The sequence below is a fragment of the Hemitrygon akajei genome, chromosome 5, assembly GCF_048418815.1.
Source record: "Hemitrygon akajei chromosome 5, sHemAka1.3, whole genome shotgun sequence".
NCBI classification, from domain to species: domain Eukaryota; kingdom Metazoa; phylum Chordata; class Chondrichthyes; order Myliobatiformes; family Dasyatidae; genus Hemitrygon; species Hemitrygon akajei.
Genome location: NC_133128.1, coordinates 158,726,390 through 158,750,192, shown reverse-complemented (window position 1 = coordinate 158,750,192; position 23,803 = coordinate 158,726,390). Strand labels below are relative to the sequence as shown.

The window sequence follows — 23,803 nt, the reverse complement described above, 5'->3', positions numbered from 1 at the left end:
GTTACATAAATGATCAATAAGATGGTTTAAGGCAGTGTTGCCCAACCTTTTTTAGCCCACTTTTTTAGCCCACTAAAGCACTTTCACACTTGTCAGCAGCCCCCTAGAACATCTTCGTACTTGCCAATGCCCCTCTTAGGCACAATATACTTTCCAGCACCCCCACAGTGTGAAAACATGTCTATCATATGCTAACATGAGAAAAACAATTCCACATTAAATTTTTATTTGTCTTTAAACCTACAGTTGAAGTCAGAAGTTTACATACACCTTAGCCAAATACATTTAAACTCAGTTTTTCACAATTCCTGGCATTTAATCCTAGAAAACATTCCCTGACTTAGGTCAGTTAGGATCCCTATTTTAAGAATGTGAAATGTCAGAATAATAGTAGAGAGAATGATTTATTTCAGCTTTTATTTCTTTCATCACTTTCTCAGTGGGTCAGAAGTTTACATATACTTTGTTAGTATTTGGTAGCATTGCCTTTAAATTGTTTAACTTGGGTCAAACGTTTTGGGTAGCCTTCCACAAGCTTCTCACAGTAAATTGCTGGAATTTTGTTCCATTCCTCCAGACAGAACTGGTGTAACTGAGTCAGGTTTGTAGGCCTCCTTGCTCGCACATGCTTTTTCAGTTTTGCCCTCAAATTTTCTATCGGATTGAGGTCAGAAAATGATGTCTTGTCTGGTTCACTCTTGGGAGCAATTTCCAAACGCCTGAAGGTACCACATTCATCTGTACAAAAGTTAGTACACAAGTATAAACACCATGGGACCACGCTGCTGTCATACCGCTCAGGAAGGAGACGCATTCTGTCTCCTAGAGATGAACGTACTTTGGCGCGAAAAGTGAAAATCAATCCCAGAACAACAGCAAAGGACTTTGTGAAGGTGCTGGAGGAAACAGGTAGACGAGTATCTATATCCACAGTAAAACGAGTCCTATATCGACATAACCTGAAAGGCTGCTCAGCAAGGAAGAAGCCACTGCTCCAAAACCACCATAAAAAAGCCAGACTACAGTTTGCAAGTCCACATGGGGACAAAGATCTTACTTTTTGGAGAAACGTCCTCTGGTCTGATGAAACAAAAATTGAACTGTTTGGTCATAATGACCATCGTTATGTTTGGAAGAAAAAGGTGAGGTTTGCAAACCAAAGAAAACCATCCCAACCGTGAAGATGGGGGTGGCAGTATCATGTTGTGGGGGTGCTTTGCTGCAGGAGGGACTGCTGCACTTCACAAAATAGATGGCATCATGAGGAAGGAAAATTATGTGGATATATTGAAACAACATCTCAAGACATCAACCAGGAAGTTAAAGCTCGGTCGCAAATGGGTCTTCCAAATGGATAATGACCCCAAGCATACCTCCAAAGTTGTGGAAAATTGCTTAAGGCCAACAAAGTCAAGGTATTGGACTGGCCATCACAAAGCCCTGACCTCAATCCAATAGAAAATTTGTGGGCAGAACTTAAAAAGCGTGTGCGAGCAAGGAGGCCTACAAACCTGATTCAGTTACACCTGTTCTGTCTGGAGGAATGGAACAAACTTTCAGCAATTTACTGTGAGAAGCTTGTGGAAGGCTACCCAAAACATTTGACCCAAGTTAAGCAATTTAAAGGCAACGCTACCAAATACTAACAAAGTGTATGTAAACTTCTGACCCACTGGGAAAGTGATGAAAAAATAAAAGCTGAAATAAATCATTCTCTCTACTATTATTCTGACATTTCACATTCTTAAAGTAGGGATCCTAACTGACCTAAGACAGGGAATGTTTTCTAGCATTAAATGCCAGGAATTGTGAAAAACTGAGTTTAAATGTATTTGGCTAAGGTGTATGTAAACTTCTGACTTCAACTGTAGCTTACACAGTACCTGTGCGCTGTACAGCAGCTTTAATATCAACGTGATCCTTGAGCTTGATGGTTTTTAGCAAGAGTTGAAATATCTGATTCGAGTTGTCACAGCAAAAGGGTAGGAGGATGGAAATGCAATGAACAGCAGTTTGGATCTTCTCCAAAGACCAGGAAACTTCGTATGACAGTGTAGTCACATACTGTACCACAAAAGCTGACGTTTTTGAAAAGCATTTTTGCTTTCTCGTCATTCTGAATTACGATAATTTCTTCTTGCAATCTTTCTTCCTGTTCTTCCACCTTGCAAAGAAATGGGTTAACTTCCCAGTCTGGGATTTCCAGATCATTCGAATCCTTGAATCAATTTTGAAAATCCTTCTTCATTGACTGCAGGTATAAGCAGTACTCTTGCAAGTCACCATCTGCAAAAGAGAGTGCCATACATCCCATGCCGGAAAACTGTGAGAACATTCCTCTTCCAATGTTTTGCTTATGTATTTCCAACTTTCCAAAAAAAGTGGACACAGCACTTTTTGCCTGGATTAAATTGAAATTCTCACCCTGCAGTTTCATATTCAGAATGTTAATTTTGTCATACAGGTTGGCTAGGTATGCCACATCTCCACGGAGTCCTTCAATTTTGTTTCCCGAGCCTGTCAACTTTGGCGAGCTTGGGAAAAATTCAACCACAATGTCAAAAAGATCAAAGAAATGTTTTAAGCAGTGGCCTTTTGACAGCCAACGCACTTCAGTGTGAAGAAGCAGGCATTCAAACTCTTCATCGTTAACTTGGCATAACTGGCAAAATATTCTGCTATTTAATGAATGAGCTTTAATTTTGTTGATAGCAGATATTACAAGAGTCATGATTGAAAAAGTTGTTGGCTGAGCTTTTTGGCTGCAAGGTGTTGATGATGAATTATACAATGGATTGCAAACAGACTTGGAATTTCTTTTTTCATAAATGCCACTGAACCAGCATGGTGACCTGTCATATATGGTGCTCCATCTGTTGCACAAGAAATCATGTTCCTAATTGGAATACTTGTATCCTCAATATACATTTTGAGCTCATCATAGATTGATTCTCCATTGATACTTGTTTTTAACTTCTTACAAAAGAGAATCTCTTCATAGACTTTTCCATTTTTGATAAATCATACATACCTCATTGTCTTGCACAGTTGACTCATCCAGTTGTATACCAAATTCTGTTTTTTGTAGCTCTATGCGTAGTTGGTACTCAATGTCTTCACTCATTTTGTCAATACGATGAGCTATAGTTACTACTCAGAGGAATTGATTTTAAAATACTGTTATCCACTTTGAAAACAGTGGTGAGCACTTCTGATACAGCAGGCATTATTAATCTTTCAGCTGAGATTTTCCATACTTTGCAAACATTTTGGAAATGTTATAAGAAGCAATGAGAACACTGTCAAAAAAAATAAAAACACAAAATGCTGGCAGAACTCAACAGGCCAAAACCCTTCATCAGGAGTATAAAGTCAGTGCCCAAACAGGGTCAAGGTCATTTTTAGCTTTCCTGGCATGTGACTCGAGCATGCAATACTTTTCAAATGCTTCTTCCATCTTCTGGAACTGAATAATATCAGGGTGTCTTTTACGGAAGTGTTCCTGCAATCTTGATGGTTTCATTGCTTAATTAGACAGTACAGTATTTCAATTAAAACAAATGAGGTGTCGCTGTTTTGACGGAAAGAGAATAAAACTATACTCCAGTATGTAACATTGCACTGACACACCTTCTGTAGTTTCTTAGGATTAGAATTGAAAGCTTCACCGCTTTCAGATTCATTGAGATGGCGCCGTACATATCAACAAGTCCAAATTAAAATTAAAAATTAACACTAACTAGGAATGCCTATCAGATGTTGACGATGGCAGTGAGTTGTCACAGATGGAGTGATGGTAGGGGCACAGTTGAGCAACTTGTTTTCTGATCTGTAGAGAAAGTTGAGAGGGTGTACTTGACTTACCAACCGTTAAATTGCATGAACTCGTTCTGTGCCGTGAGTCAAGGGGAACTGTTGGGCACCCTATTTCTAACTTATGCATCCCCAATAATGTCTGTTTGGTTGGTAAGGTTGGATGAGATTGCCAAGTTTCAGACACGTTGTGACGACGAGTGCTCATCACTTGCAAAACTACGGTTCTTCCTGTGTTCCAGTGCCACAGTCTTTTATTTGGAAGTGCCTGCTCTACTAACAGCCAGTCAGGTCTCATGCCTCAAGTTAGGGTGTCACTTACCGCCCTCTCCCCCCAGGATTCTTGAACGTCCTCCAATGACTTCTATTTCCCCTAATGCCCCCTTGGGACCTGTAACCGTTTGCTTGAGGGGTGGAACTGCCCCCACTGGGAATCACTGGTTTTGGGGTAAAAAATCCAATCCTGACAGTGATGAATTAAACATATACCAATTCACAGAAAATATTCAGATATATCAAAAATTTGGGTGTAATATGCATGTACAGATTCTAAGTAATCTGCAAATGATTGAGATTTTTTTTTAAACTGCCACTGATGATAGAACAAAGTGGAATAATGTCCATTTTACTCTGACATCCGACACAGTCTGCTATATCTCACTTGAAAGAACACGCATAGCTTATGTGTTTTACCAAAAACATTTGTCACATTTTAATACAATAGATAATTATCCTCCTATATACTAAACAGACAGGAAGTTGTCTATTTGTTGGGATGACCAAAGATAATGGATATAACCTTACAACAAGAGGTCAGTTGCTCCAAAACAAAATCTCTGGTTGACCGTCTTTCGTCCCAAAGGACTTTTGGTCCCAACTTTCCCCTCCCCATCAATGACATTTTATTTTCATGTAAACAACAGATAATCAAGCCAGAAATGCTGATAGAAAGTACCGCTTTACACAAAGGGATTTGGGAATCTGGTACTCTTTCCTCAATGAGATCTCAAAGTTAAATTACTGGATAAAAAGGAGTCATAAGAAAATCAAATATTCTGGAAATCTAGACCAACACAAAATAAAAGCATTAAAAATAGATAGAAACATATGACTGAAATTAACAGATTTACTAGGGTACTGAAGACATATAGATCAAACTTCAACTAGTTTCACATCAAACAAAAGGTTCAAGAGCCTGATTGGCAACTTCTGTTCCATTTTGCTCAACAGATGTGCACACAAAAATAGATCAAAATACTCAGATACTTATTGATTTCATCTGATCATAGAACATATTCAACATTAGGCTTACCACCCACATCCTTCCTACCTCGTGGCTATCCCTGAAAATGACTCAGAAGTCAACATAGTTAAAGCAGCAGATTCAAATTTCTAATCTGGCTCTCCACTCATCAGTTATCTCTGCAGCTACCAATCTGTTCAACACCCATTTCCATGCAAGTGTGATGCCTTAACTGTCACCCCAGTGAAACTATTACCTTTCCCGTTCTAGCATCTCCTCCTGCACAATGAAAGGACAAACATTTCCAATCTGTCCAGTTAATCGTTGCTACAAGTAACTTAAAAATGATTTTGTACTTTACTGTTATTATGAATAATAAAACACAAGAAAGGGTCTGCTGGTATGTGAAAGAAGGCAAGAAAGGGAAAATGAGGGAGCGAGAGACAGAGAAAGAGAAAATATTTTAAACAGTTAGCTCTAGATTTTCATTCACCTCAAGAAGAATCATCCTTTTCAGAACCATTGTATCAAGATCTCTCAGCAGCTTTTATGTTTCAATTAAATCCCTTCTCATTCAAAACTATAGTGGGCATGAACTTGACCTGTATCAACCTTTCCTCAGGTGACAACTTGCCATTTCTGATTTAAAACAGGGGTGTCAAACTCATTTTAGGTCACGGGCCGGATTGAGCAAAATGCAGCTTCATGCGGGCCGGATCAGTCGGACGCATGCGAACGCAGCTTTCGTTGCCTCCGTTTTTTCAGCCTGCTCTCATGTGTCTCAGTCTCTGCTATAACTACAAAGTGTTTCACTTTACAAATTCCATTTCTTATGAAGAAGACTGCCGAGCAAGACTGCCGAATAAACACTAAAAACCCTGAAAACCTGGTATCTGAATAAACTCAGCATTAGCCATATCATACGCCATAGGCGCTTCGATTACTGGGGCCAGCTTTAATAGTAATTAGATATTATCTCGCGGGCCAAAGATAATTCCACCGCGGGCCGGATTTGGCCCGCAGGCCTTGAGTTTGACATATATGGCCTAATATATCTCTGTGAGCTATTCAAAGTTCAGAGTGAATTATTATCAAAATACATATATCTCACCATTTGCTACCCTGGGATTCATTTTCTTGCAGGCATTCAAAGTAGAACAAAGAAAGACAAAAAAAATCAGTGAAAAACTACAACGATTGACAAACAATGTGCAAAGAAGACTACTTGTGTAAATTCAAACAAAAATACTTATAAATAATAAATACTGAGAACAAGAGTTGTAGAGTCTTTGAAAGGGAGTCTAATGCAATAAAACACAGTAATCTGTCATACTCACAACCTTAGCAGTGTTGGACAGGCAGATTTTTGGACTACTGATTGTTATTCCTATTAATGCTGACACCGTTTTAATTCTTTTAAAGATATTATATTGCATTATAATACATTTTCCAGGGAACTCATTAGTGAACAGAAATACAGGAACTCTGACTTGAAAGGGAGAGGGAGAATCTAGGGCCATGATGAATTGAAAGAAAGCACAGAGATCTGCAGTAATCTCCTAGTGACTGTACAATTGACCCTGAGAAACCTCAGCCACCTTCCTTTATGCAAGCTGCAACTCCAACCAGGAACTGTTTATTTTTTAAAATTTCTCTTTAATGCCTATTGACTTGAGTTTTACCAGCGCAGTCACTATTATCTCAAATCTAGAAATCAGCTCTTTGGTCCACTTTTGGACCAAGGTTTAGATAAACTCCGGACCTGAGTCCTGGTCTTGGCAAAGCTAAACTAGGCAGGTTAGTGTTGATAGCTCTGTCAGCAACAACCATCCTTGTTGCTGAGGATTGAGAGTAGAGTGACAGGACATAATCAGCTGATTTGAATCTGACATGTTTGTGGACATGAGATTGCAGCAATTTCTACTGCACTCCTTCATTCCTATTGCTGGAACACTGTTCGGTTCCATTGCCTTTGGCTCATCTGTTTCTATGATATGACATGCTATGCAGCTGAGTTGGCTGAAGAAAGCTTGTTAAGGATGAGAATGTTCTGGAAATCCCCTTCATTTAACTGATTAATTGTTGAAGACCTAGGCGTGGCAGGTTGCAGCACTTTGATTCAATCTGCTGATAGCAGAGTCAATTAACTCTTCATTGCAAGCTGTTTTAGCAGTTTGTCACACATGTGCAGTACCCCGCTTCATTTTGGTGTAACTGATGCTTTCCCTGGCAACCACTTCTGCATTTCTCATTGACACAATTTATCAAGAACTTCTCAAGGACCCATGGAGGAATGCATCTTACAAAATTTAACTCCAAACATCCTCGACAGCAGAATATCTTTTGAAGTCTGATGCCGCTTCAGATCCATCGCTATCTTAAAACTGGGATTCTCATCTTCAACTGGATGAAAAAATTACCTCAGGTGGCCTCACAGCTGAATAGGCGGGCAAGAGGTGGAGAATAAAAGCTCCAGCCCTGTGCTTGCACTCATTACCAACAGTAAAACAAATTACAACGTAAGAATAGCGGGATACAAGAGGTACTGCAGATGCTAGAAATCTACAGCAATACTCACAGTGCATTAGGGGAGCTCAGCAGGTCAGGGAGCATCTATGGAAAGAAATAAACAGTCGACATTTTGAGCCGAGAAGGTCTCGGCCCAAAACATCAACTATTTATTTCCGACCATTGCTGCTGCCTCAACTGCTGAGCTCCTGAAGCACATTGTAAGAACAGCAAGGGTAGGCCATTTTTTAAGATCAGGACTGAACATCCACCTCATTGCCACTTCTTTGCTTTAATCTGATATCTTGAGATTCCCTAACCATCTATAATATGTCTTGGGTGGTCCACCCGGCATCATCCTTATTTCGCTTCAAATAGCAAGTGGCCACTTCAGAGCCTGTCATTAGCATCTGTCCCAGTGTGGAATTTTCCCAGACAATCTAGCAATCGTATTGCCGTCACTATGGAGTTTTTAGTTTTATTCACAATTACTTAGCTGCTAAGGCAAGATTTAAACTCATTTTTCTGTAGTATTAGTCCAGGACTTCTGATTACTAGTCTGGTAATTCCAACACAATATTACCATGCCAAAAGGTATGGTGTATAAATTTTGCCATTATCTTACTGAATGCACATTGACCCTGTCCAGCTTCTATTTCATCTACCAATAACGTGAGAAAAAGAATAATTATAGAAAGAAATACACCGAGTATAAGCAAATGATGCAATTTGAATACCATTATCATCCACATACAGAATTCAAATACAGTGGTTTTCCAGTTAATTGGGACAGCTGCTTATTTGGGACAACTCTTAAAAAACAAGAAACTAAATGGGAAAATAGCTGGGATTCCCTTCACTTAATTGGGACAAGAGACTGTTGCCGAAAACTTTCTAACTAGTGTCGGTCACGTACACTTGTGTGACCATTGGACACTACACCATGCTTAGGGCAAACAGCATCAGTTCCATGTGTTTCTGTTCAAAAGGCTGCTATTTTTGTAACTAATTTTGGTAAGCAATTCAGAATGGTTTTGCTCACTGAAATTTCAAGCATTCGGGCTAGGAAATGCGTGAAACAGCTAGGAATGAGAATGAAATCATTTCAACAAGGTAGGAGCTACAAAGAATTTGAAGGTATCGACAATCATCTTGAATGTCGATACCAAACACTGAACTCTCACCTGTGGTTCCAAATAGCTGTTTGCATGTGACAATGGCCACACCCTGGTACACCACTTCAACAGGTGGACTAAACTAGGTAGCTGGAGAGTCTCAGATAGGGACATGCGTGTCCTAGCATGCAAAGTCAGCTCTGGCAGACTGGGTGGATGAGATCTGCAGTGAGATCCAATAGCCAGGAAGGCAGTTCTGCAACGCCCTGTAGAGAGTGAAAGGCATGACGAGGCACAGAAATCATGGTCATCCATTGCAACCAAGGAGGACCCCAGTTGTGATATCTACTTGTATCACCGGATCCAGACTTCTGAGGTCAAGACAGTGTAACTGCCCAGTGCAACTCTTTCCCACTTTAAAAACTATTCTCGCATGGGGTTCCTGTCATTGTTGAATACAACAGATAACCACCAGCAAGTAATATTAGATGTGTTCTAGTCTGTTCTGTATTTCGTTTAAATACTTAATTTGCTACTCAGTTAAATGATAGTTTGTCCTTTTTAAAAAAATACCTTTTTAACTATTTCTATGAAGCTTTGGCTAATTGGAACAGCCGCTTAATTGGGCCAAAATGTACTGGTTCCAGTGTGTCCCAATTAACTCAAATCCACTGTTCTTAAAAATAAAAAATATTTCTTACTTGCATCCACCTTCTACAAACCAGGACGATAAGGACTAATACTGCAAAGATTCCTAAAGTAACTCCACCACAGTAATAAAACAGTTCACTCCTGCAAGAGGTGGGAGATGACATCATCATTGTCAGAAACAGTAGCCATGTGCTATAAATTGTAAAACTATTTATATCATAACAAATTTCTTAATACAAAAGGAAAAATTCACTCCAATTTTGTGATACATAAAGTAATTAAATATTTTCAGTCATGGTAAGACATATAAAATAGTTTACAGAGAGCAATAGGCAATATTTAAAAATCTTAATGGTTTTAAAATGCATGTTAAATTGGCTCTGAGCTTCTTATTTGCTTATTTTTCTGGGATTTGCAAAATGCATACAGTAATTATGTTAGAAATATCATTTTTTAGCTTCCATCTTAATTTTTGTAACATGGAATTTGAATTAGAATAAATTAAAGTGATTAATTCAATATACTGTGCAGGTTCTTATGCTGCATAAAGATTATTCCTCAGTATGAAACAATGTGGATACAATTACAATTACAATACAGTACCTGCTAATAGGTCTTGCAAAAACGAACAGGATAATTCCAGTCACAAACAGAATAAACAGCTTTGGTGCAAATGCTGTAACAAACGTTTTAAATAACAATGAAATCAAATTATTATACATAGTAGTTACCTCCCTTTAAAGATAAGTGCAGCTAACAATGACTCTCAACCTTTGTGGAGTTAACCCAATGCTATTTTTTCCATTTCTCCCCTGTTAGAGTTGCAATGCTCCTTTTATCTCATAACTCTGGGACAGAGGTTGGGTGGATGCGGTGATGGAGGGATGATAAAACTCATACTGGACCTGGATAGGAACTGAGTAAAATCTAATGGATGTATAGAGATACAAACGCAACAATGGTAGCACGATTCCATTCCTCAGACTTTTGTCAAATTATATCAACTTATAAGTGAACATAAAACTGATTTTTTTCTTGAAAAACATAATTTGAACCACATAAGACTATAAGACCCAGGAGCAGAATTAGGCCATTTGGCCCATCAAATCTGCTTCGCCATTTCATCATGGCTGATTTATTATTGCTCAAAACCCCATTTGCTTGCCTTTTCCCCATAACCTTTGATGCCCTGATTAATCAAGAACCTATCAACCTCCATCTTAAATACACCCTATCTACATCCACTCCACCCTGACTTTTCAATATTCGATAGGTTTCAATGTGAGATTCCACTGCTTCCTGCCGCCCTCCCCCCCCCCCATTCTTCTAAATTCCAGAGAGTCAATGCTCAGAGCCATCAACCACTCAGATGTTAACCCTTTCATTTCTGGGATCATTCTGGAGAACATCCTCTGGATCCTCTCCAATGCCAGCACACCCTTTCTAAAGTGCTCACAATATTCCAAGTGAGGTCTGACTAATGCCGTATAAAGCCTTAGCATTACATCCTTGCTTTTGTATTCTAGTCCTCTTGAAATGCATTTACCTTCCTTACCAATGACTCAACCTGCAAATTAACCTTTAGGTAATGCTGCTCAAGAACTCCCAAGTTCATTTGCACCTCTGCCACAGATGGCTGTACATGCCAAGCCATTGGGTGTACTTAACAAATAAACATCCACTTTCTCTCCTTTGTCTATTCTGCCTATATGATAAGATGGAGAGGGAAGTAGGGGAGGTGGAGGGGGGAGGGGGACAGAGGGGGTTGGGAGGGAGGAGGGTAGGGGAGGAGGGGAGGAAAAGAGGGGGGAGGGGAGGGAGGAGGGGGTTGAGGGGAAGAGGGGATGAGTTAATGCATCAGGTTATTTCTGGAATGTGGGCAGCCTGTACTTCAATGTTTTAAGCCACAACTAGGGCATCAGTAAGCTTTCTTATTTAAAAAGTACTTTGCTTATGGCAACATCCTAAGTCCTGCTAAAGGGTCTCAGCCCAAAAGGTCGACTGTACAGTTTTCCATAGATAATGCTTAGCCTGCTGACTGCTCCAGCATTTTGTGTGTGTAATCAATATACTAAAATTCTCAGTATAAATTCTGCAATTTGAATAAAGCAGTCCTTATGTCAGATAATAATTCTAACTGAATGAGCTTTAGCAAGGTTACTGAACTGTTACAAATTTTAACTTATAGACTTATGGGAGCACTTAAATCCAACACAGACACTTATACATAATCTTTATGATATTTTTATACTCCATATAGTTTTACAGCATACAAAATAATGATTCTGCACTGTATAAGCATTGAACAGTAAAATACAGCTTCTATTGTAGCTTTCCATTATATTCACAAAGGAAAATGTGACCATCTTCTCTGATATTGCAGTAAATGCATAGCAACAAACTGATAATTCTGAAAACCCTGCAAGTCACAGAAAGCAGTATTTTGAAGAACAAGCAACTGAGAACTAGGTTGCATTGTTAAAGATCAGAAAGAAAACTCAATCGCATTAAAGCTGCTCTAATTAATATCTCTAAACAACATTAGCATTATACAACTATTCATAGAAGCAGTAAGAATTAGTCATGACATTAAAAACAGACACCCAGTTCTATTATGTGGTATGCATGCAAATGCTGTCCCAAAGATACTAGATTTTTAAACAAAAACTGATTATCTGATATCCTATTGTTCAGAAATTCATATGGTCTGACATCTCACTCTGTAAGTGCTGTTTCCCAGTCTGCTTTTAAACTCACCACAGTCTCATTTCCAGCACTCCTTTTCAATTCATCAGGGCATCTTAAACTCAATGGGCATCATCCTAAGGCTTCATTCAAACTCACTGGGGTCCATTCCAATACTCCCTCAAAAATCATGTTTATTTCTAGCAATCCCTTTAAATCCCCCTGGTTCCCTTGAAAATTTAACATACTACCGTGTCACACTAACACACTACCATAAAAAAAAGTGAATTAAAATGTGTTGGTGAATTATTAGGAGTAATATCCAGTCTTTGGAAAAGCTGGCAGTTGCAATAATCATGAAAATCTCGAGGGACCCAACTGTCAGAGCTTTATTTTGTTTAGCTCTTGACTTCTTTTGCAAATTGTGACAGCAACACAAAAAAATCAACAAAGTGAGTGGGTAATTTTGTGCCTTTGATGGGGGAAGAAAATGCCTTATTGTTATTCACTTTTGCAACACTTAATTGTTTTAGTCTGCATGATGAGAAGACATATTCTCAGTTGTAGTAAAGACAAAGATGAAATGTTAACAGTAAAAATTCTCAGTAAATAACTCCTCCCAAATTCAGCTCAACAATAAGATAATGGCTAATTGTACAATGTAAATCAAAGATAAAGTTTGGAACCAAAATAGAAATGCTGGAATAACTCGGCCAATCAGGAAGTAGTGGTGGGAAGAGAAGCCAATTAATGTTTCAATTCTAAAACCCTGTATCAGAATTCAGGGAGAAAGCAAGTTAGTCTAAATAACCCTTGGAGTATTTGGAATAAAGGTAAATTATCCTCTGCCATTTTGACAACTCCAATTCTCCAGTTCCAACTGGTTTGTCTTGGCCATGGATGTTCAATCCCTTTGTACCTCCATTCCTTATCAGGAAGTCCTGAGGGCCTCCATTCTAGCTTAAATGGAGGACCAGTTAGTTTCCCTCCCACCAACTGACGGAACTTATCCTTGTGCCCAACATCTTCCCATGCAGTTGTACAGATTAAAGGTGTAGCAATGGGAACTCACGTGGACCCTACTTGTGTCTGCCTTTTTGTCAGATATCCAGAACAAACCTTATAACAAGCTTGTATGGAACCAATAACAACTGCAACGATTTCTCTCATGCATTGATGACTGCATTATTGCCATATCCTAGTGACACAGAGCTGAGATTTTAACACTTTAGCTGCCAACTTTTTCCCTACTCTCACATTTACCCACTTCAGGAGTTAGAGATTAACTCCCAACATTTCTTACAACATCAGACGGCCATTGCATCTTTGACTACACATCCACTCACCCTACCTCCTGCAAGGACACCATCGCTTTTCCCACAATTTCTTTGTCCCTTTGGTATTTTATCCATTGATGAGACCTTCAGCTCTGATGCCTCGGAATGTTATTCTTCTTCCTGAAACATAGCTTCTCTTCTGCAGTAGGGGATGGGGCTCTCTACTACTTACCCTGCATTCCCCATTAAGCTGCTCTTACCTGTTCTCCCCCAGACAAATCAAAGAGAATCCCCCAGTACGCACCCTCTGCCCCATCACCCTCTGCATTCAGCTTATCATCCTTTGCAACTTTCACTAGTTCCAACACAATCCCACCATGAGTTACTCCTTTTACTTTCAACCCCCGTCTGCAGTTTGCAGGGCAGGGACCTCATGACTCAAATGTCCATTTTCCATCCCCACCCAACATTTCCTGCCCCACAGCATGTCCCTCACAACCAGGGATGTAACTTATTCTAATTACTATTGTAATATATAGTAAGTTTTTTGTTTTTATGCCTTCCACTGTACTGTTGCAAGAAAACAAACACATTTCACTATAGGTCAGTAATAATAAACCTGATTCTAATCTATCCATTCACCTTTTCCATTCCTACCGTCCAGGGACTTCAATAATCAATTCAAGCAATACAGCGATACAGTTGTATTTCTTCTCATCTGGTCTCCTACATTTGATGTTCACAACATGGCCCCCTCTATAACCAAAGAAACCAAACACAGATTGGGTGATCACTTTGCCGTCTACCTTAATTCAGTCCAGATGAATTACCCTGAGCTTCTGCTTTTTGCCATTTTATTTCACGTCTGATCTCTTGCGGAGGGTGCCACCACTGTTACAGTAAGACCCAAACAAAGCTTGAGGAACACCACCTCATTTTTCATCTGGGCACAATGCAGCCAGCAAGACTGGTCAGCTTCAGATAACTTGGCCTTTCTGCTTGCACCACGACTGGCTATTTGCACTTGCCGTTCCTCTCCCCTTTTTCGTCCATTTGTACGTTCTGTCCTTCTCAGCACATCCTAGTTGGCCAGACTACAGAACATTACCCAGACATCACAAAATACCGAACACATTGAACAGACAAAGGAACTGAACCGCTTATTCAGTGGCTGCATCATCCACAATTACATACACTCTCTTTGGCCCATCAGTTACTCTCCCTGTCTTCTCTATAATATAGACTAACTTGCTTTTCTCACTTCTGAAAGTTCCTTGACCTGAAACAATAACTGGCTCCTTGTTTCACAGATGCTACCTAGCTGCTCGATTTCCTGCAGCATTTCTGTTTGATCCAAGTGTCAACAGATGCTGGAATCCGGAGCAAAACCAAACTGCTTAAGGATTTTAACAGGTCAAGCAGTATCTGTGGAGGCACAAGTCAATGCTTTGAGTCGATTCCCTCCAACAGGACTGAGAGGGTAGAGGGGAGATGACCCGTGTGATGAAGTAAGAGGGAGGGCTGATGCACAGGCCAGTCAATTATGGACGGAAACAGATGAGGTGGGGGATGAGGGGCATGTTACCAAGTGAGTGGGAGGGAGATTTTTGTGACTGAGGCTGGCAGGAGATAGGTGGAAATATAAGGAAAAGAAAAACCAAATTGGGGTGAAGATGGAACAGGGTAAGGAAAGAGGAGGAGGAAGTTAGAGACAGAGTCTGGAAGGTGATAAGTGGAACCAGATGTTGGAGAGATTATGAGTTTATAATAGCAGACAGGGAGGGGATAGGAAAGACAAACCAAGAGAAAAGAAACAATGTGGGGGTGAGAAAAAGATTGAGCCAGGCAGAGAAGGGTAATGAATCAAACTGAAAGGAGGGGAAAGGCAGTAGGTCCACCAAGGTTCCTTATCCCTTTGATCACATGTAACAATATCCCCCTCCCTCACCCCAGTTACCTCGATTTGTTACCTGGCTCCAAGTGCCCTTCACCCCCTTCTTCAGCTGCTTCCTCCTCTCACCACTTCCTGGAAGTTTGAGAAATCAGTGTTCATGCCACCAGGTTGCAGGCTACCCAGATCGAATATAAGTTGTTGCTCTTCCAACCTGAGGGCATGAACATTGATTTCTTGAATTTCTGGTAATTGCCCCCCCCCCCACTTCACCATTGCCATTTCCCTCTCTCACCTTACCCCCTTACTTACCCATCATCTCCCTCCGTGCTCCTCTCCCCTCCCTTTCTTCTGTGGTCTTCTACGCTCTCCTATCAGATTCCCCCTTCTCCAGCCCTGTATTTCTTTCACAATCAACTTCCCAGCTCTTTACTTCACCCTTTCCCCTTTCTCGGTTTCACCTGCCACCTTCCCTCCCCCACCCTCTTTTCCCGGTCCTGCTGAAAGGTTTCAGTCCAAAACATCAACTATTTACTATTTTCCATAGATGTTGCCTGACCTGCTGAGTTCCTCCAGCATTTTGTGCGTATTGCTTTGATTTCCAGCATCTGCAGATTTTCTCTTGTTTATACCTCTTCCTCTCACCTCCTTGTATTAGCAAACTTTCCTCTACATTCTCAGTCCTGGCGCAAGATTTCGACCCAAAAAAAATCCCTTTGCCTCCACAGATGCTGCATGGACCACTAGGTTCTTCTGGCTTCAGCCCCCACAGTTTTATTAGTTTTCAAAAGAAGTTTTAAACATATGGAAGAAGGACTTACAACATTAAAAATAGAATAAGCGAGAGGCTAGTAATTTTTAGAACTTACATTGCTTTGTTACAGTAATGTCATACTGTGAATGAGAATTAATTGGGTTTATTTTGAAACAAGTCTTTCTATCAAAGCGTTCAACACTTATGTTGAATTCCGAAGTCAGCCTCTCTGTCGATGATGCAACATGGTAGTAGAAGTACATAATAAAGTCTACCAGAGTTTCAGATCTTATAGAAAAGTTTTCCACTGCAGGATATGTAAGGTGGAATAGCTTCGAACAGTTGATTTTTATCTATAAAACAGAAAAAATAGTTGAGAGGCCAAATGTTTCTGGAGCTTCTTTGTCCCAAAGTGAAACATTGTAATAACACTTATCACAACGCAGAATGAAAATAATCAAATATAACTAATTTTTTCATGTCTAAGAAAAAACAAAAAAACTGAAATGATCAACAATTTCCAGTCTTGAATTATCAAAACAAATCTTCAAGGTATCTTTAGTCATTTCAATGAAAATTTTACTTTTCTTTGTGTTTGAAGCACACAGCATATCCATGAAAGTAGGAAATGGTGAATGAACAATTCAACGTGCAGTTAGATCGCACTATTTACAGCCTTAGAAGGTTCAAAAGCACTTCAAACCCAACAACATTCTTTCAAAATGTAGTTACTATTCTGAATATTTCCCAGAATTGCAACTGCTGTCATGCTCACAATATAATTATATTGTGACACGAAGGAAGGTCTTGTAGTATGTCCGAATCAGCCAAATCTGAACCACAATATTTTACTATTAAATATTCAGCTGCTCTTAACTATGTAGCTCCAGCATATTTATTTTGTCTACCTGAAATTCCATTTGATGCATTGATCAGAAAATGAAATATTTCCCGTTTAGATTCCCATGATTAAACCAGTGTCCGTTGTTTAGATATACATAGGAATTTTGAGGCATTGATTGTGTGGATAGTCAGGGGCTTTTTCCCAAGGCTGAAATGGCTAACATGAGAGGGTACAGATTTAAGGTGCTTGGAAGTAGGAACAGAGGAGATATCAGGGGTACGTTTTTTACACAGAGAGTGGTGAGTGTGTGGAATGGGCTGCCAGCGATGATGGTGGAGGCGGATATGATAGGGTCTTTGAAGAGACTCCTGGATAGGTACATGGAACTTAGAAAAATAGAGGGCTATGGGTAACCCTAGGTAATTTCTTAGGTAAGTACATGCTTGGCCTTTGTGGGCCAAAGGGCCTGTATTCTGCTGTAGGTTTTCTATGTTTCTTTGTTTGTGTAATGTATCTTTTATTGAAGTTCATCATCAAACAAACATTTCCATAAGATGTATTTCAGATATTGTATGTGTGTGTGTGTATATATATATATATATATATACACACACACCCCTACAAAATATATATATATATCTACAAAACATCTTTAAATGTGAACTACCCTTAGAAAGTAAGACCATATATTTTGGGTATATACCTCGTGATTGGCTAAAAAGAGATAAATATTTAATACTGCTGGTGACTGGTAAAAAGACTCTTACCAGGAAATGGTTATCACAGGAGAGCCCAACTTTAAACGCATGGATGGAAATTACAATGGACATTTACAAAATGGAGAAGGTAACAGCATCTGTTAATCATAAGGTTTTCTATGTTTCAAATGAAAATAAAATTATTCTTAAGTTTATGAGCTCCATTATAATATCAGAAATTCACTTTTCTATCTTCTAAGCCATCTAAAGTCACCACTTAAAAATCTTATATCATAGTCTAATTTTCAAAAACTACGGGAAAGTTTTAAGAATTTATTAATCAGAAATACCTCATTGCCTTAACTATGTTTGGAACCAGAAATGAATACCGTAACCACAGCTGCATTCTGCTTAAGTATCCTAGGAAACACTGGCTTCAGGAAATCTTGATTTATGCAACATGTGATTGAAATGCCAAGCGATAACAAGTGAGGTAATCTAAACAAATGGTATTGGTTCTTTGATACTGGCTTTAATATCTGGAACGTCTTTATCCCAACAACACATGCAAGTATTTGCACTGGAGGGATTGTTGTGGTTCAACTCCATCTTCTCAGGAGTAACTAAAGATAGTTATTAAATGCTGGCTTTGCCAATTATGGCCACAAAACCTCAAGGGAAATAAATTCTGGATTGCCTTCTGTGCCACATTCCAGTGAGGGCAAGAACAGGACGATTTGGCAGATAAATGAGTGGCTAAGGAATTGGTGCCAGAGGCAGTCACTGTTTTCTGGATCATTGGGATCTCTTCTGGGAAAGGTAGGACCTGTACAAATAGGATGGGTTATACCTGAAACCGAGGAGGACCAATATCTTTGTGGGTAGATTTTCTAGAACTATTCGGGAGGATTTAAACTAATTTGGCAGGGGGATGGGAACCAGAGTGATAGGGCAGAGGGTGGGGCAGTTGGGTTACAGGTAGATACAAAGATAGGTGGAGGAACAGGTAGTGTTGAGGAAACAGAGAGTCTGTGGAAGGACTTAGATTAGGAGAATGGGCAAAGAAGAGGCAGATGGAATAAAGCATAGCGAAGTGTATGTTCATGCACCTTGGTAGAAGGAATAAAGGAGTGGACTAATTTATAAATGGGGATAAAATTCAGAAATCAGAGATGTAAAATTACTTGTGAGTCCACGTACAGGATTCCCTGAAGGTTAACTTGCAGATTAAGTCAGTGGGAAGGAAGGCAAATGTGATATTAGCATTCACTTTGAGAATACTAGAATATTAAAAAAAGATGCAATGCAGAGGCTTTATAAGACATTGGTCAGAACAAAATTGAGGTATTGTGAGCAGTTTTCGGTCCCTTACCTAAGAAAAGATGTGCTGGCATTGGAGAGGGACCAGAGGAGGTTCACAAGGATGATCCCAGGAATGAAAGGATTAATGTATGAGGAGCGTTTGATGGCTCTGAGCCTGTACTTACTGGATTTTAGAAGAATGAAGGGTGGATCTTCATTGAAACCCAATGATTATTGAAAGGATAAAATTGAGATGGAGAGGATGTTTCCTTGGTGGGGAAGTCTAGGACCAGAGGGCACAGCCTCAGAATACAAGGACACCCTTTAAACCAAAGATGATGCATTTCTTTATCCATAGGTTGATGAATCTGTGCAGTTCATTGCCACAGATGGCTGTGGAAGCCAGTTCATTGAGTATATTTAAAACAGAGGTTGATAGATTCTTGGTTAGGAAGGGTGTCAAAGGTTAAGGGGAGAAAGTAGGAGAATGGGGTTGAGGAGGATAATAAATCAGTCACAACTGAATGGTGGAGTAGACTTAATGGGCCGAATGGTCTAATTCTGCTCCTATGTCTTATGGTTACATTGCAGGACAAAAGGTTAAAGAATACAATATTAGGCAGAACAAATTAATTTCCATTTCCTTTTTTTTGAAGGGTAGGATGTTTTACTTCGATTTTACAATGAGACAGAGCTGCTGTCATATTTCTGAAGAAAAGTAATCAGTTTGAAATGTTAATCTCTTTTCTCTCTCCAATTATCTGCTTTATTCGCCGCATATTTCCAGTACTTTGAGTTTAAGGGAGATGGAGGTCTGGAACCATAAAAGTGTTATTTCACGTTGCATAGAAGTGCTAGTCTAAACATTGTGACTGGGTCTCTGCAGTAGGAACTGAACAATAAACAGACTGAAAAGGTGAGATGCCTAGCTGTCCCAAGAATGCCAGCAGGGATGTCATTCAATGTTTTGTTGTTTGTTGTGTTCTGTGTTGATCTGATGAGTACTGTGGGCATGCTATGTCTGAACCAGAATGGGTAGTGACACATTTGGACTGCCCCCAGTACATCCTTGGATGTTCACAAACAACGCATTTTCACTGTATATTTTGCTATACACATGGTATATCCTGAATCTTCCATTAAAAGTTTTGACTGTATCAGCTTCTAACACTGATTCCCATTTCCAGCCCGTCCAGCTATCTACCTGTTTTTTTTGTTGAATCATCATGAACAAATAATTCTGGAACTTATTTGAACAAAACACCCAAAGTACAAAATGTTTTCCCTTTAAGTCAAAATGAATTGATCAGGTTTATTCCAGTCTTTCTGTATTGAAAATCATATTATATCTTACCTGCACGGCAGACCAATAATCAGTGATTATAGGCTTTTGGGTAAATTTATAACAAAAGAGCTCCATTTTATTGCCAGAATATGGAGGTCCTTCATTTAATATTACTGCAAAGGAAGACATAATGAAATATTATAAATTCCTGAAAAATTATCAATGATAAGCAACAAAATTAAAATTGAAATATTGTGCCATTATATTCCTCCATTCCTTTTTGAGCGCATATAAAATGTTAACACCACTTTTGATGAAATCTTGGATTAATGTTCAAATGTACACACTTATAAGCCTACTGCAACTGAGCAAAGCTTAATTTTAGTCACTCAAAAGCAGAAAATTCTCTGAATACTCAGCAGATCAGGCAGCATCTGTAGAAAGAGTAAAGGAGTTAACATTTCAGAATGACGACCCTTCAGCAGAAAACAGGAAAGAAAGAAAAAAATTAGTTAAATGTTCACGTGACATTGGTTTGTATTTTTCTCCCTCTCCATTAGCATACCCTACCCTGCTATTTGCAACATATCACACTTCTTGTCACCCCTAATCACCTCACCGCCAACCCATCCACATAGCAACACTAGCCTAAACCCACCACAGATATATCTCTTTGCCCTGTCTACTTATCTCTCCTTTTTTTACAACTTAAAACTACCACTCTTTTCTCTCTTTCTCTATTCTGACAAATGGCCTCTGACTTGAAGCTTAAACTCAATCGTTCTTCCTGCCTCACAGGCCTTATTTTACAGCTTTTCCTGCTTTCATTCAAGGTTTTTAGTATCTGCAGTTCTTGTTTGACTTTCATGTTTTCTTTGATTCAAATCTTTCAAAGAGAAAAGAAGTCTAAATTTCTTTTATTTTCTGCTTGCCAAGCTTGCACTACCAAATAATATTCAAAAGTTCTAGCTTGACTTCATTGGCCACCATTCCTATCCTTCCTCAACCGGAACCCAACAATGTTTTGTACCAACTAGGCAATTGGTACTTCCTACACTTCTGAATGGAATGATTTTCATTTTCCTGGGTTCAAGAGAGCACATAATAAGGGTGGTATCCACCAATGAATCTCAAGCCTTCCAAAACTGCATGCTGAGAGACCAGCCTCAAAAACATTTCCTGTGTCTACTTAAATAGTATTACTTTCTCCTACCTAAAACTATTCCATATTAGTCTGCAGAATAGAAATCTGTCAAGAATCATATAGGTCCTTCGATCTTCAAATGGGTCCAACCCCAGTTACAAATAGGTTCCATGTTTACAAGACTATTTTATCCATCAATTGGAAAACATACCAAATCACACAATAACTCCACAATATTGCAAATGAATGTTATTGATGAGGGTCAATTAAGGAGAACGTTTATTGTCTTCATGGTTTCAATAAGACTGAAGTGTCATGCAATTTAACATTTCCGATTGCAATATTATTGTACAGTTTACAGAGCAACTCTCAAATGGCCTCTCACAGATAACTGTGTTTTGAAGAGGCAATGATGCCTTATAACTGGGGAGATTTCATGCAAGCAGATGTTTCCAAGACTAGTTTTTGTTTAAATTTAATAATATTTATGGCAGCTCATTTTATGTAAGGGATGTCCATAATTTAGGTATTCAGAACCCACATAGGGCCTGTACTTAGAAAATAGTGAAACTACCCTTTCCCTCCCCACCTCCTTATTCTGGCTTCTTCCCCCTTCACTTCCCCCTGATGAAGGGTCTCCACCTGAAACATCGATTGTTTATTCCCCTCTATAGTTGATGCCTGACGTTCTGAATTACTCCAGCATTTTGCATGTGTACTGATCAAGATTTCCAGCATTTGCTGAAATTCTTGTGCTTATATTTTCTGTAGTAGAAATGAATACTTTCAATAACTTGAAAAGCATCACGATATTATTTTGAACATTGTAATCAACTATATAAAGAATTGTTTCCACTTTTCTGACCATCAAACACTCAGGTTATGTACAGTCTCACTAAATGTCTGCAAATGTTGCAGTAATATCACTCCAGCTTCAATGTGGCAATTGTCTTCCCATCCTGTGTTGACTTTAAGTAACAACAACAATGCTTAACTACAGAGAGATTTTTTTTATAGGCCTGACCAATTCCTACCTAAGTATTGTCTGGACTTTATTAAATGTAAAAATAAATGAACTGTTTTATATTTCCTCCACTCCTAAATGCACTGCTATCTTTTGCAGTTAGATCAACAATTACCTGACTACAGAAAGGGAACATCAAAGCTTTGAACCCAACATCTGTAATTGTATTCCCATGCTTACAGAATCACAGATCAAACAGATGCAGAAATAAACTGATGGGAATCTAAAGCAACTACAAATTTTAAACTATGAAGATGTAGCCAATTATACAAAAATGGGCAAAAGAATATTTCCTTGAAGTGCAAAACATGCAAAAATCCTTCAACCTTAACTAAGAAAAGCCTTACATCCATTATGCAAAAGCAGAAACAAATCACACTAAGTACCTCAGCTTGTGCTGGTGTACATGCAAGAAACTTACATTTAGAGGGGCCTGTTTACAGCATATTCCTATCACGCAGGACAGTGGAAGATGCGGAATAAAAAAAGAGAAATAGGAACGTGCTAGATCAAAATGTGAAAGGCTCGATTAAATTCAGTTCCTGCAACTATGTTTTCAAAATCACTAATATATAAAACAATAATAATCTCTGGAAAGACAACTGAACGCGGAACAGATTGTGCTAAGTTGTGAATGTGCAGCACTTGCGTGCATGAAGGGGGAGGGTATTTGGAGAGGACACACTGGCTGCTGTTGGATCTCAGTGCATTGGAGTACATGACTTGTGGGTAGTTGGCGGCCTGAAATTGCCGCTCGTAGTGAATCAGTCGCTGATCTGTGCAGTCTGCAACGGTCCTGGAGTATGAAAGAGCTTCGAGCGGCAGCGAAACCGGGGATTTACCTGGGATCAGTTTGCCTCTTTCTTCTTCGGCGCTGGCCTGCCGGTGGGCGAAGGCAGTACACAGTAACACGGCGAGGATATTGCCGAGCCGTTGCATTTTGCCCGCGGTGACACGGAGTGAAAGCGGGAGTGGAGACGCTTCCAATTCGCGCTCTCGGTCCAAAAGTGCGCGGCTTCCGCACACACTCGCGGGATCCGGTCTTCCTCTTCCGCGTTCATTCCATCCCCCCTTCCCCTTCTCAAAATTCCGCCCTCCCTCACCCCTACTCCTACCCCCATCCACTCGGCCACCTCCCCCGCGTCCTGCACGCCCACCCACACCTGCTCACCTCCTCCTCCGCGCTCCTGCCCACTTCTTCCACGTCCGCCCCCACCCTCACATTCCTGCTCACCTCCCTGCGTCCTCCTCCACACTCCTACCCACTTCACCTGCATCCTCCCTCCCTTTTTCCCCACTCCCTATCATTCCCTCTCTCTACTCCACCCCCCCTCCCCCGTCAATCCTATCTTTATTATTCTTCCCACCCTCGGTTTTCTATCGCCTTTTGTTTTTCACCCTTTTGTTTGTCAGCTTCTCTTTTCTGGGCCCCTCACACCATTGATATTCCTGTACTCTTGATTTATCCCCAGCCCCTAATAGTTCCTTCCCCTAACTCCCTCTGGTTTTACCCTCCCCTCTTCTTCCTAGTCTGGTTACCTCCCCTCACCCCCACAAATATTCCTGCTC

At 39.7% G+C, this 23,803-nt stretch overlaps 1 protein-coding gene across 1 annotated transcript in view; it reads right to left on the bottom strand.

Annotated features, from left to right (window-relative positions):
* Positions 1-23,323, bottom strand: part of nemp2 (nuclear envelope integral membrane protein 2) — a 34,820-nt gene extending 11,497 nt beyond the window's left edge. The window contains exons 1-5 of the mRNA XM_073046982.1: positions 23,077-23,323; positions 20,136-20,239; positions 16,053-16,290; positions 9,934-10,006; positions 9,381-9,471 (exon numbers count right to left, since the gene is read on the bottom strand). Of these exons, the coding sequence (XP_072903083.1) occupies positions 9,381-9,471; positions 9,934-10,006; positions 16,053-16,290; positions 20,136-20,239; positions 23,077-23,173 (603 nt within the window). The 5' untranslated portion in view covers positions 23,174-23,323. The remainder of the gene's footprint in view (positions 1-9,380; positions 9,472-9,933; positions 10,007-16,052; positions 16,291-20,135; positions 20,240-23,076) is intronic.
* Between the last annotated feature and the right edge of the window lie 480 nt (positions 23,324-23,803).